General features: G+C 47.7%; 1 protein-coding gene across 1 annotated transcript; it reads left to right on the forward strand.

The window, feature by feature from the left end:
* The first annotated feature begins 13411 nt into the window (after positions 1-13411).
* On the forward strand, positions 13412-14463 carry LOC125595420. Its single transcript, XM_048771211.1, has one exon. The coding sequence runs from the start codon at positions 13571-13573 to the stop codon at positions 14309-14311; it is 741 nt and encodes a 246-aa protein (XP_048627168.1). The 5' UTR covers positions 13412-13570; the 3' UTR covers positions 14312-14463.
* The last annotated feature ends 516 nt before the right edge of the window (positions 14464-14979 follow it).

Consider the following 14979-nt stretch of genomic DNA (forward strand, 5'->3'; position numbering starts at 1 on the left):
ATATTTCCGAATATGGAAGAGTTTAACCTAACGAAACCGACTCCTAGACAACTATATAAGAGCTACTAAAACCCTAAAGCAGGGGATCGACTTCTCCAAGGCTTAGAGACTAGAACTAGACGGCTAGAATTAGGGTTCTTACTCAATACCTTGTAATCTTGCTTGTTCTATCTAATAAAAGTCTCCTCAAGCCTATCTCTTTATTATTCCCTCTAAATTCTCACGAAATCCTCACAAAAGATATACAAATCTGCTCGGTTTACCAGCTTGTCCATCGTTATGTGGTACTCTAAAAGAGCATACACAAAAATCCCCTAACAAACTCTACTTGATCATGAGGTTTGCATTTCTTACAATCCACCTTTTCTGCAAACTCTAATACTCGCTAAAACCTATACCGTACTTCAGGTGAATCGTCGTCTACGCAATAGACTCCCAAAATGTATTGCAGAACTTGAAGGCCAAAAATTTATTTATCATGTAAATGTGTAACAGACAACGCCCCTACCTTCACCATCTCTGGAATGAGCGCCGTTCCTAACAAGGAGGTATTATAGTATTAACTAATCTAAACGTTTACATATGTCTCATATTTTTTACACAAACTTATACACCACTCTACAGATTTTAACCATCAATGCAAAAAAAAAAAGAAGGAAAAATGGAATATGGGGAATCATCAACTTCCGCTGCTGCCACCTATACGTCAACCAATGAAGCGGACAAAGATGGTCCCAAATACTCAACTGAGTAATGTTTCCAAATGAAAACAATGTGAACCGAACTCTACTTCCGTTTCTTTATATTTCTCAGTTGCTATGCATTGCTTCTTCAAGACATTTCAAGATTTTCTCTATTTCATGTTTTTTTAAAACCGCATTACTCCAATGTACTCCATCTGTTTATAACTGTTTCTCATGTTTAATAGTTACAAAAGGGTTCACCTAATGTCAATGCTACGTTTTCTTCTAAATCAATAAATTTCCCCCATCGAATATTACTCACTTTCCACAATGCACTAAGCATAATAATAGAAAATAAACCAATCCTCTTCTCTTAAAACAACTCCTAACACTTCTACAACCTTTACATCTATGCTCAAACTCTACAAACCATCACCATCAACACTTTGTAATTCCATAATCTCGGTTATGCTAACGTCCCACGCTTGTGCGGGGCTCCGTGTAGCATCCCCGTCCCGCAGTCTGAACTGGATCAGTCCAAGATCGGACTGATCAGACGGGACAGACATGTTGGACATGTCATCTGTGTAGTACTGGTCAGATTAAGATGATACTGTCTGTCCGAACATAGCAGTTGAGCTTGTTGGACTAGACTGATCTGATTCAGACAAGGCAGTTGGACTTGCCATCCGATATCAGTTAGTCTAAGTACGGACTGACTGGTATATGTTCTGACGGGACGGATACTGAGCTGAACGTTTACTGGAAAGCTAAGGAAACTGATGGGAACGGTTATCCGAGGCGGTTACTAAGCAGTTCCGGAACAGTTACTAGGGTGGTTACCGAGCAGTTGCTGGACGGTTCCTAAGTGATTACTGGATGGTGTAACCGATTGAGACGGTTTATGGACTTGGAACTGTCAAGCAGTTATAGGGCGGTTCTGAGTGGTTGCCGGACCACTTAACTGACTGGGACGGTTTATGGGTTCAGGAACTGCTAAGGGAGTTACGGAGACACCGTCAAGGCAGTTGGCCGAGAGAGAAACCGTCTAGGACGGTTACGGACTGAAAGGGACGCGCGGGGTGGTTATGGAACTGACGGTTGGGGAGGAAACCGCCCAAAACAATCCTTTTATTGGGATTTTCGGGGAACAAAGACGGGACACTTTTTCCCTCACGGGTTCTAGACAGAAAGGGAGAAAAGAGCCGAGAGAGAGGGAAACAGATCGGAAACAGATGGCCGGAAGGCTGACCAGAGTCTAAGATATGGCCGCGGGTCTGTCTGTCATACGACTCCGCCTGATCTGAACTTTGATCAGATCGTACTGATGATACCGGAGAGAGACAAAGGGAAACTGACAGGAGAGACGCTGAGTTTTTCGGAGCAGGGCTGGTCTGGTCCTAATCCGATCGTCTGAGATTCGAGTAGTGGTGTGTGCGGCTTAGTTGAATCGTGTAAGGTGGGCTGCGTACTGAACGATGGTTCGCGGTGTGCTTACGATGGTATACGACGCGTGCAGTCTGTCGGACCATGCGCATGCCACGGTAAAGAGACTGTCGGCCTAGTTTGTACTGATGGGAGTTGTGTACTGATGGAGCGCGACGATTGTGGAACGCTCGGCGGTTACGTTCGAGAGGTAATGGTCGCGGGTTCTTGGGACAGCGTATGGAAAGGTTCCTTGTACTGATCGGATCAATTCTGTCTGGATGCGGGGTGCTGGTTCAAGTGGTTTGATGGGTATGATCAGGACTGGCGACGTACTGAAAGGGATAGACTGATGAGGCTTGGTCGGCTGTTTCCGTAGACGGCTTGATGGTTTCTGATGGAAGGCGTCTGTACTGATGATGCGGATCAGACGGCAAGAGTTATCTGGGGTGGTTAACGGATGTATAGTGCTGGAACGTGATACTGGCGGTTAGGACTCGGATCGAGTCTCAGCTTTCTGTACCGGCTATGGTATAGAGTCGAGTGTTGATGGATTGTCATGACTGGACAGAGACTTGTCTTGGATGGAGGCATGGTGTTACTGACTGGTTATGGGGCTGTGGAGCCGACTGTGTACTGACTGATCCGGGTGTGATCAGGGACTGGTTCTGGGGCGCTAAGCATGGCTAGCGTACTATCTTTTCTGGATGGCTGGTTGGAGACCAAGCCGTCTCTCTTTGTTTACTTGGGTCATGTGGGGATGGTTGGCTGAGTGACTAAGTAACAAGGGGATTCGGTTAAGTATCTGAATGAGCTGGCTGGATTAGACGGATGAGAAGCACGGAGACATCAAGGACGGAACGTGGAGGGACCATGAGTCAAACAAGAACCAAGGCAGTAAGGTACATGTTTATTATACTATCAGTCTTAGTGAACTGCTAGGATGCTGGTTAGGCTTAGTGAACACTGAGAACTGATCTGAACCTCTTAGAGGAAAACTGTAATAAAAATCCCAAGTTAGGGAAAAATCGGGTATAGATCACGTTAGATCGAGGGAAGTGAACTGGGGTCGTACTTGCGGTAAGGAAACCGGGTCGGGCCCTACACTCCACCCCTTGTGTATTCAAGGTTACAGCGAGGAAAAAAATAGAAACGGCCCATTTTCTTCTCGGTCGTTATGGTTAGTAAGTCAATTACAAACTCTCTTTTTAATTTTATTTTACACACTCATTTTCGTTATGGATACGGTAAACTTTTCAAGGTTTACACAGATTTCTTAATTGCTTCAGTACGGGTTTGGCTTCTTCTCAAATAACAATTATATTTCATACAATTATTTAAATATATCGAATGTAATCGATTTTTTGGGATATGTGTAACAGATAATTACCATCTTCTTAATACGATAATAGATAATACATATATGTTGGAGGACCATTCGCGAGTTGAGCAGAACAGAAGAAGCCCCGAAAACGCCCATCACGAGAGCGGTAACTGCGACGACGCGTAAGGAACAGGAGCCTACGATACATAGGCTGCACCGACCGCCGATCGTAGACAAAAAGCCTACACAAGTAATAGGGTGATAATGAGCGCCGCACCAACTCCCTGACATACAACAACTGCGAGACGGAAAAGGCTCATACGAATCAATATAAATAGAGGAGAGCATTCAATGAAGAAAAACATCGACGAATAGAGAGAGAGAGCAGAGCTAGAAAGACAGAGAGAGAAAAAGTTATAATCTGAGTTCGTCTTTACGACAACGAGTTTTTCTGTGTACTTTCCTTTTCGGCTTTTGCTAAACACTTTAATAAACGAAACCTTTGGTTCTTTCTTAATCTCTCTTAAACTTTGTTTAGTCTTTAATCCTTGTTATCGGATTTAGGATTCAACAAATGGCGCCCACCGTGGGGCTGAAAGGTTTCTAACGCACGAAGTCAGCAAAACTCCCGAACGTTAAAGCTATGTCATCTACGTCAGGACCCCCGCCCTCGAAATCCGGCGAGAGACAGCCCTCAAGCACAGCAACCGGCGGATCAGCGGAGGTCGGGAAAAGTAGCCAAACGAACCCCGGAAACACGCGCCCACCAACCAACGCCACTATCGACGCCATGCTTTCAGTCGCAAAGAACGCATCCGTGACGACACCTTGTACCACACGAACGAGTCATCCCGCTGAGCAGGCGCAAGACTCAGCGCCCCATACCCAAACGACCGACCGTCCAATGAAAACCCCGACTCTCCACCCGGAAGAAAGAAACATACCTGATACCGATCTGGCGACAATACTCCGGTCTCTAGTCGAGAAAGTAGACGACTGTTGGGGAAAAATATTCGATGAAGAGATTACTCCAGCTTCCGTCTTCCAGGTCCCTGCTCCCAGGGTCCGGGTTCCTGCCTCTGGGTCTCGGGTCCCTGTCCCCGAGTTTGGGACCTTCCTCCGTCTTCCAGGCCAAGTGATTTCTCTTGCCTTAAGATAAATGGAAATCTTCCTCTTATCAGGTAACCAGCTTGGGCAAGAAGGATTCTCCCTAAAACTAAGAGAAAGAGGAAGTATTCCAATACATACGACCTCCCTTAAGAAAATGGAAATATTCTATTATCAAAGGATATAATGAATATTTCCAAATCCTAAGAAGGGAGGCACGACCTCTTCTATAAATATAGGATTCTAAACCTAAAGAAGGAGGGGGAGAGACGTCCATAACCAGAGCTCACGAATTCTAGAGCCGCCAAGCAAGATTTTACACATAGAAGACCTTCTTCTCGGACAAGCCTAGGAGAGGCTGATCCCGGCGGTTACTATCGACCAGGGGGAGATATATGCTCCCTGCAGCACGTCTACAACTCTACTGACTGGCTGAGGTCACGATATCCAGCTCATCAGCCGGGTCCATCCATGTTCACCGAAGCACATCGACGCTCCATGCTCACTGCAGCATATCGACAGGTTTACCATCTGTTCGGGCTATGTGCCCCCTAGAACAGATGACTCCTCAAACTTACAGAGCTACGTGCTCCTAAGGCTACGTGCCCATTAGGCCATGTGCCTGCTAGAGCCCCGTGCTCCCTAGGCCACGTGCCTCCATTAGGCTACGCGCCTCCATCTAGGCTCCGTGCCTCCACATGCATGAACTACGAACGGCTTGATCCCTCACTGAAGGGTACGTAGGCAATCCCCCCTGAAGGATGCAGCTATAAATCCCAAACGTCTTCCTCGGTTCCTCAAGGACCAACCTTGGTAACCGGAACCCTCAACTACAAATCAGGAGCCACCCAGGGACCGACCCTGGAGTCGCGACCATCAATTGCAGACCTAGAAGACCCTACGATCTTCACTACAGACAGGCGGTTCCTGCCTAACAACCGACATTTCTTACTGCTACTAAGGAACTAATGACATATACCAGCCCATACCCGTATGGCACTACCATCAGAGCAGGATCTCCTGGCTTATCCACGACCGAAGCAGGAGAAAGTACCACGACGAACAGTCTCCCTCTTCCTATCATTCGTTAGTGCTGAGCACGAATCACTTGTACACAAAAATCCCCTAACAGTATGGTGCTAGAAGGAGGGGCAGTCATATACTACTTGATGATGGTGATAGGCGGAAGAGACATCACATCCATTCCTTCAGAATATTTCAACCCCAGCCATCTAGGGGCAAGAAACGACGTATTCTCACCAGATCTAAACCTCACACAGCTGGAAACACCTCTTCAGGGGAGGATAACACAACGCAAAACAGAATTAACAAGATCCAACACAGGAATTACCAACTGGTTCTGGGTCCTATCCTCAGATCAGACTTCCTGCAGTCCCTGGTTCCTGCTGGTTCCGGGTCCTATCCTCAGATCAGACTTCCTGCAGTCCCTGGTTCCTGCTAGTTCCGGGTCCTATCCTCAGATCAGATTTTCTGCAGTCCCTGGTTCCTGCTGGTTTCGGGTCCTATCCTCAGATCAGACTTTCTGCAGTCCCTGGTTTCTGCTGGTTCCGGGTCCTATCCTCAGATCAGATCCCCGCAGTCTTCGGATCTGCCGGTTCCGGGTCCCAACCCAAAGCCGATGTCTACAATTATTGACTCCTGCTGGTCTTGGATCTTCACTACAAGTCTCAACAACCTTCGGACCAATGGGGGCAGCCATCACCAAGCAAGCCCTAGATGACATCCATACTTCCAGACTCCCAACTCCGCCTCATATGAGAAAGATGCAAGGTTCTCAAGCGGGACACAACATTTTCCGCCCGGGTTTACAACTTGGACGAATTCTAAAGACAGGAGGAGTCAGAAGAAGAGCTCCTGGAAATACCACAGGCGTACCAGGCAACCACAAAGAGGTAACCGGAGAACCACCTTTCTCTTTAGGCTTTAGAATCTAAGTGGTAGTGGAATCCTAGATAAGCCTAATAGCTGGGTGGATAGAACGCCTTTTAGTACTCATCAACTTCCATTGGAGTTGTTCCCCGAAAGGATCCCTGCCCAAGCACCGGGAACACTGCTTCTCTGTGTTCTGCAAAGGAGCCGAAGAAAAACGCGAACTCTACATCAAGACATGCTGGCCTTCTGATTCCTGGGTCCAATTAGAGCAAAGGAGAGTAAAAGAAGCCCAAGAACACACATTCCAGCTACTATTCATCTCTGGGTTCCGGGTTCCAGCTTCCAGGTCCCAGATCCCAGGTCCCGGATCCCAGGTCCTGGATCCAGGTCCCAGGTCTCGGGCTACCCACCTTACATGGAGGTGAAATCCAATGGCTCCACGAAAAAGTAAGCTCCGACCACCTTACTACCGCTTTTTCCCGGCAACGAACCCTGATATAGCTCTAAAGGAAATAAAGGCCTTTTACCCCCTACAAACTCCCGGGGAAACTCAGGATCCGTGCCTCTCCAAGTCTCCAAGACTGCACCCCTCGACAAGTTGTAAGAAACGGAAATTCCCAGTGAAGGATTCAAGAATACGCCAGTCTACAAGGAAGTAGGTCCAAGGCACGTACCTTCCTGAACTTCTACGAAAGAGATAATTGAGGGAAAAGAGGGGGCAAACGAGTTAACACTCAACCCAAGGGGCACACATGCGTCAACAAATCTTGTTGGCTTGCCAACTAAAGGGAGGATTCAAGACAAAGCGACGGGTCATTTAGTGACATCCAAGAAACGCTGAGAGTGGCTCACCTAAGCGGGAACAGAGAGCAGCCAGAAGAAGTTACTAAACGACATCGACAAAAAGAGAATATCTACAGATCCTCATATGCCAGAGCACTAGTTCCAAGGAGCCTCCAGGTTCTCAAGGATAAATCTACTAGTCCTCCAAGAGAAGTAGCCTCCACGCCTCAACAAAGATCTGCATTCCTCCAAGGTCCTGTTACAGGTCTAAGGACCCTGTATCCTGCTGACGAATGTCAAAGCTCACTGAAGCATCAGCAAGTCCATCTCCGTCGAACCCTACATCACTGGGAGAAACCTACATGGGTTACAAGACCAGAAAGCAAATCTTGTCGTCCACTGAAATACAAGATCAAGGTCCCGAATCCTACAAGATCACCTTCGAACAGGTCCGAAACATGGAAGTACTCATCAAGACCCCGGTCTACCATCTGGAAAAATGACTCTCCTCCAGGTTCTAACACGGTCCATGCCTAAGAAGTAATCAGAAAAAGGGAAGCAGCGCTCTGTCCACTATAAGCATGTTGAAATGGAACTACTCCGGTTGGCCAAATTACACATGTTATCTCCCGACTTCACCCATGAAATCGAAAGATAAGGGGCAAACTATTGGGAGTAAATAATTTTGGAATATACTACTCTTGTTTCCGGGCAGGACCCTGGTCTCCATACACCGGCATGAAGAAGTTCCGACTTCGACTACGAAGCTCCGACTCCGACCTCTGCTTCTATCCTTAACACCAGGTAAAAATGAAAGGTAAAAACTTTCCAAAATCTTACGCAAACGCAATGTACTGTATTCAAACTCAGAGTTTGTATAGGGAGCGACAATAACAATGGGTATGAGAGTTAAGGCAGGAATAGGTCTGATCAACCTGAGTATGCTTGTCAAAACTACCTATAACCCCGATTTATGCCTAGAGCCATATCAGGGCCCCATAAGCAAGAGTACTGTGACACCTCCGGGTTAATTCAGGGAGTTTGCATATTGCATAAGTACTGCCACGTGCAGGGAGCAATACATAAATTCCTGCTTCTCCTGACGTGGAAAGCAGAAAAAGCCTGGCACTTGGGTTTCCGAATCTATAACCAGCACCCCTAAGTCTGATAGTGGCTTTCTGCATAGAGCAGCATGCAGCACGGGAACTCGATAGTGACCAGCTTCCGAGCGGTAGAATGCGAAATCCCAACAGGTACCGGTAGTGGCCTCACCTAGGATGGCAGAATACAGTCCCTTAAAATACAAATCAAATACCCCGGGTTATTAAGAACTTTCGGGTCCCCATGCAGTCACCGGGTCCTGAAAAAATTCCTTCAGGACCTGGAAAAGGTAAACCTCCAGGTTCTTTATAACCCCCGGGCCCAACAACGACCTCAGGGTCTGAAGGAACCTCCGGGTTCCCAAACGACCTTCGAGTCAAGAAGCAACCTCCAGGTTCAAAACGACCTCATGGTCCTAAATATGACCTCAGGGTCTAGAGGAACCTCCGGGTTCCCAATCGACCTCCGGGTCCCTAAACAACCTCAGGGTCCTAAATACGACCTCAGGATCTAGAGGAACCTCCGGGTTCCCAATCGACCTCCGGGTCCCTAAACGACCTCCAGGTTCCCAATCGACCTACGGGTTCCCTAAACGACCCAAGGGTCCTAAATACGACCTCATGGTCTAGAGGAACCTCCAGTTCCCCATCGACTTCTGGGTCCTCACTCAACCTTCGGGTTCTAAAGGCGATCTCCGGGTCTAGGGCAGCCTCTGGGCTCCAGAAACGACCTTCAGGTCCCAACAACATCTCCGGATTCTGAAGTAGTACAACGGTTCCGTAGGATCCCAGGATCCTGCCATTAAATACCCGGGTCCCTAAGAGAGACCAGCTATCTATTCGGAAAAATTCACGAGTAACCTATCTACTGAAGGTGGAATGTGAAGCATCCCTATACTCCAGGTTCACGAGTCTAACACATCTTGTTCCGTCTTTAAGACTTCCCAAAGGATAGCTGGGCGGCGCAAAAAATGACACTGCTCCAAAAAAGCCTACCTAGCAATCAACGAGAGTCTACCCGACGAAGACGACTTCAAGTTGAAAAGATATACGGGAAGGTCCCCTTGAAGGTCCACACAACCATCAGGTTCCCGGAAAAAAATCCTTATAACCTAAGGGTTCCTGGACTAAGGTCCATGCAAGCAATGGGTTCCCTGACTAAAGTCCATCCAGCCTCCGGGTTCCTGGATGAAAGTCTATACAACCTCCGAACACATCCTCGAACCTATGGGTTTCAGAAAGATATATCTCTAAACCTCCAGATTTTGGGAGAGCATGCCTAGGATCCTCTGGGTTCCATGAAAGCACGATGCAAGGTCATCCCAACATTGATGGTGGCTTACCTCCGAGGGGCAGATTGCAATACTACATAGTTGAGAGTGGCCAAGGGTCAATGGGAGAGTTCAACCAATGTTTCCACCTTCTTTATTTGGCAAGGAAACTACTGCTCGCGCAAACAACCTGTCCAGGAGATCTACTCCGGTACCAAGAATCAACTAGGTTATCTCCAGGCACCAAGATGAACATGCTGAATGTCCCCTCGGCCAAAAGTCAAGGTACAATCCAGAGACGAGGCAAGAACCTACAGCTACAACATCAACACCAAAGGAGCATCAAGTATGCTAAACGCAGCAAGGAAACCGGCACGAAGACCCTCCTGAAAGTCCATTACAGCCTTTACAAGCTCGAGAGGCACAAGCAAGGCCAGTATAATCAAGCGTGAGGATCCACAGTTTCGGCCTTCGGGTCTTATTCAATCTCTTCGTCCTCCTGATCCTTAGCCTCGCCAAGATTCTCCCTCTCAGAATTCCTGGGTACTGACCCATACACTCCTCCACACGATTCGTGGAACCAGATAGCCCTGCCTGAGCTGAGGCCGAGTATAGCTACAGAAGCCGCACAAGCACCTGGGGTATGATCAGAAGCATCACCCTTTATGCCGATGTTCAGGCTTCTCCATCAAACTTTCGGCCAACTCCGGCATATCCCCACCATGGGGGCAATGTCTCATCTTCATAAAGCAGAAGAAGAAAATCTTACAAGTCATTCGAATCAAAGGTCATACATCTCCAACCAAGCTGCAAATCCTTTTACACCGAGCGCAAGTGCATCTGAGAACGACCGACAAGGCAGCGTGATACTACGGTGAAACTTATAAAGTCCTATGAAGAAAGTCATGTTATTTCCTGCCTTCAAACATGAAGCCAGAAAATAAGGGACAAATTGTTGGGGAAAAATATTCCATGAAGAGATTACTCTAGCTTCCGTCTTCCAGGTTCCTGCCTCTGGGTCCCGGGTCCTTGTCTCCGAGTCTGGGACCTTCCTCCGTCTTCCAGGCCAAGTGATTTCTCCTGCCTTAAGATAAATGGAAATCTTCCATTTATCAGGTAACCAGCTTGGGCAAGAAGGATTCTCCCTAAATCTAAGAGAAAGAGGAAGTATTCCAATACATACGACCTCCCTTAAGAAAATGGAAATATTCGATTATCTAAGGATATAATAAATATTTCCAAATCCTAAGAAGGGAGGCACGACCTCTTTTATAAATATAGGATTCTAAAACTAAAGAAGGAGGGGGAGAGACGTCCATAACCAGACCTCACGAATTCTACAGCCGCCAAGGCAAGATTCTACACATAGAAGACCTTCTTCTCGGACAAGCCTAGGAGAGGCTGATCCTGCCGGTTACTATCGACCAGGGGGAGATATATGCTCCCTGCAGCACGTTTACAACTCTACTGACTGGCTGATGTCACGATATCCAGCTCATCAGCAGGGTCTATCCATGTTCACTGAAGCACATCGACGCTCCATGCTCACTGCAGCATATCGACAGGTTTACCATCTGTTCGGGCTATGTGCTCCCTAGAACAGATGACTCCTCCAACCTACAGATCTACGTGCTCCTAAGGCTACGTGCCCATTAGGCCATGTGCCCGCTAGAGCCCCGTGCTCCCTAGGCCACGTGCCTCCATTAGGCTACGCGCCTCCATCTAGGCTCTGTGCCTCCACATGCATGAACTACGAACGGCTTGATCCCTCACTGAAGGGTACGTAGGCAATCCCCCCTGAAGGATGAAGCTATAAATCTCAAACGTCTTCCTCGGTTCCTCAAGGACCAACCTTAGTAACCGGAACCCTCAACTACAGATCAGGAGGCACCCATGGACCGACCCTGGAGTCGGGACCATCAATTGCAGACCCAGAAGACCCTGCGATCTTCACTACAGACAGGCGGTTCCTGCCTAACAACCGACCTTTCTTACTGCTACTAAGGCACTGACGAGTATACCAGCCCATACCCGTATGGCACTACCCTCAGAGCAGGATCTCCTGGCTTATCCACGACCGAAGCAGGAGAAAGTACCACGACGACCAGTCTCCTTCTTCCTATCATTCCGTAGTGCTGAGCACGAATCATTTGTACACAAAAATCCCCTAACAACGACCTCACCCGCGCAAGAGCAAGAACCAACGACCATGACTCAGACATCGCTCAAGAACAAGAAGAAGAGCAAACAAACCAGCGACACACCAGGCGCATACCCGCGAAACTCGCGGCCCAGATTCAAAAAAACCTCTTCAGAGACTCAGAAACACCAGCACAGAAATAGACGGTGCCGCCCCCTGATCAAGACCAAAATAATCCGAAGGATGCAGACCGAGACAAAGCGATAAAGGAATTACAAGCGACCCTGGAGGACATAAACTCCTGCGTACATCAGGACGCAAGCGCGGCCCCAGAAATAGACCGCATGCTGAAAGAAACTCAATACTCCCCGTTCACCGCCATAATCTACAATTAACCGATAAAGCACGTAGGAAAAATAAAATTCCTGTTGGGGTCAAAATCGGTCACGACGGAATCAATGTCTGAAAGTCCGTTGTTGGGGTCGAAAACGGTTACGACCAAGTTAACGTCCAAATCCCTGCAGAATACAAGTATGTCTTTCCGCAACAAATCATGCTCGGTCAAGAAAACGTTGCAACGTATGTTCCCGAGATAAAGCTTCGTTCGAATTCAATTTAGATCAAACATAACGCAGACCAGCTACGGATAGGTCCGAGTATGACGATCAGAACACGGACGAACCAAGCTCGGTCATTACGCAACTACCACACATGCACGCTGTCCGGTTGTTACGTAGCGACCGAGCGTCCGTTCCGCTCGGTCGTTACGTAGCGACCGAGCTCAAGCCAAGCTCGGTCGCTACGTAGCGACCGTGCGTCTGTCCCGCTCGGTCGCTACGTAGCGACCGTGCGTCTGTCCCGCTCGGTCGCTACGTAGCGACCGAGCTCGAGCCAAGCTCGGTCGCTACTTAGGGACCGAGCGTTCGTCCCGCTTGGTCGCTACGTAGTGACCGATCGTCCGTTCCGCTCGGTCACTACGTAGCGATCGAGCTCTTCCGAAACGTCGATAGACATTAGTCCATGCCTTCTCGTCTACCCTTCGATGCTTTCTCCCGAAAACCGTAGCGAACTCATTTCATGTTTCCCGCCATTCTAAGTCATTGATCAAACTTTACAGTAAAAACCGCGGAAAGTTCGTTCTTTATCGAAAGAAGCCGTAATAAACGCTTCGAGTCAGAAGACGACCCAAAGGGACCTAAGACATGACTCGAGGCCCAACTTACGATTTCTTAACCAACAGCCCGTAAGCCGCATGACGGTTTACGCTTGGTTCGCAAGGAAAGATAAATGTCAAGTTTCCGCGGATAAATACCAAATTTTGAAGATAATTACGAAGATCGGGAAAAATGGAATATCTCCATTTTTATGCTATGACGGCTTAAGGGCAGAAGAGGAAAAGCGTAAACCGACCTAGGAGCCAGTATATAAGTAGTCCTAGGCGAGAGGCATGGGAAGAAACTTTTTCGGAGCAAACTTAGCACTTAGAGCGATTTAGGCATATTTCCGTTTTTGTTATTTCGAGCTGCGACTCAATTAGGTTAAGCCGTCTTAGGGTTGCTAGAACTAGGAATCTCGCCGACAGCTCTCGGTCCCAGGCTTATACCTTATTGTAACGCTCAAACACGGATTCGGAATAAGATCTTTTTTGCTCTCTTTTTACGATTTTTGTACTTTGTCGTTGATTTCTCGTGTTCTGATTGCTTAGCGTGTGGTATTAACAGATCTCCGGGACCTCTGGGAAATTAGGGGTTTCCTAGTTTCCTAATTTAAACGGAAATCGACAGTGCAAATTTCGGTTCCCACAATTCCCGATCTACGACGGAAACTCAGATCCCCGCCAATACATGATCGCGTTCACCATAGTTATGGGACGAACCAACTTCGCCCCGGATGAAAAAGACGCCGGATATTGCCAGCTCTTCGTAGAGAACCTCAGCGGACATGCCCTCAGCTGGTTTTCAAGACTTGAATCGGGCTTAATCGACAGCTACCAGGAACTATCTACGGCCTTCCTCAAAGACTACTCGATAGACATCGAGAACGGGGTGTCGGAAGCAGATCTCTATACCCTCTCCCAAGAACGAACCGAATCCCTCAGGAGCTTCATTGGAAGATTTAAAACGATAGTATCCCGCGTGAAAGTACCAGATAAAATAGCTATCACGGCGCTGATCAACGCTTTATGGTATGAATCAAAGTTGCGCGAAGACCTCAAGACAAACAAAACTCAGACGCTTGAAGACGCACTGCACCGATCCAACCTGTTCATCGAGCTAGAGAAAAATAAGGAGGCCATGGCAAAAAAACACGCAGCCACCAAAACAACCGTAATAAAAGACAAGGCGAAAGAAGAATGCCGCGAGTCGCAACATCGATCGGAAAGCGAACGAAAGAGGGAAGAAGGGAACCGAAAGGCACATAATTTCCATGTCAGCGACGCACAACGACCACCTGTTCCAAGGCAACCTTGGAACAAGTGGTCCCGAGAAGACGACCCAACGAGGTATTGCGAGTTCCACAAAAGAAACAGACACTCAACAATGGAGTGCAGACATTTACAGGAATACTTACTCAGGAAATACTAGAGGGGTGAAATCAAACCATCAGACAACAACGGAACCAAAACCGAAGGGATAATTACCGAAGGACGTCACCAAAGAGAGAACCACCCCATACGGAGCGTGAAATAAAAAATGAGCGCACGGAGATAAAATCTCTGAAAAGGGAGCGACCAGAGGAATGAAGAGAAGACAACCTCCCCCCTCCGCCAAGAAAACGAGTCAACATAATAATGAGAGGGACCCCTCAACCACCGAGAGTAGCCGCAATTGCCGAAGGACCAGTAGCAGCTAAGAACAATACCACCAACAGCCGAAGCAAGCATCTCCTGGTCATCTTCAATAACCAGGATACCACGGGATTAGACGCCTCGCACAACGACCCACTGGTAATCACACTAACCATCACCGACTGCGAAGTATCTCGAATTCTAGTAGACACCGGAAGCTCCGTCGACGTAATCTTCAGGAAAACACTGATAAAGATGGAAATAGATGAAAGCAGCATAAAACCCGAAAGAAACCCCCTGATCAGCTTCGCAGGAGACACCACTGTATCAGAAGGAATCGTCAAGCTTTCGGTGTATGTGGGGAACACGGGCAAAATGGTGAAATTCACGATAATCGATACACCAACCATTTACAACGCGATCTTCGGAATCCCCTGGATCCACTCCACGAAGGCAATACCATCA

The sequence above is a fragment of the Brassica napus genome, unplaced genomic scaffold (assembly GCF_020379485.1).
Source record: "Brassica napus cultivar Da-Ae unplaced genomic scaffold, Da-Ae ScsIHWf_1060;HRSCAF=1499, whole genome shotgun sequence".
In the NCBI taxonomy this organism is placed as follows: Eukaryota; Viridiplantae; Streptophyta; class Magnoliopsida; order Brassicales; family Brassicaceae; genus Brassica; species Brassica napus.

Bases quoted from the DNA above. Each gene is read 5' to 3' on its own strand.
- LOC125595420 (XM_048771211.1), top strand. From the start codon at position 13,571: ATGATCGCGTTCACCATAGTTATGGGACGAACCAACTTCGCCCCGGAT.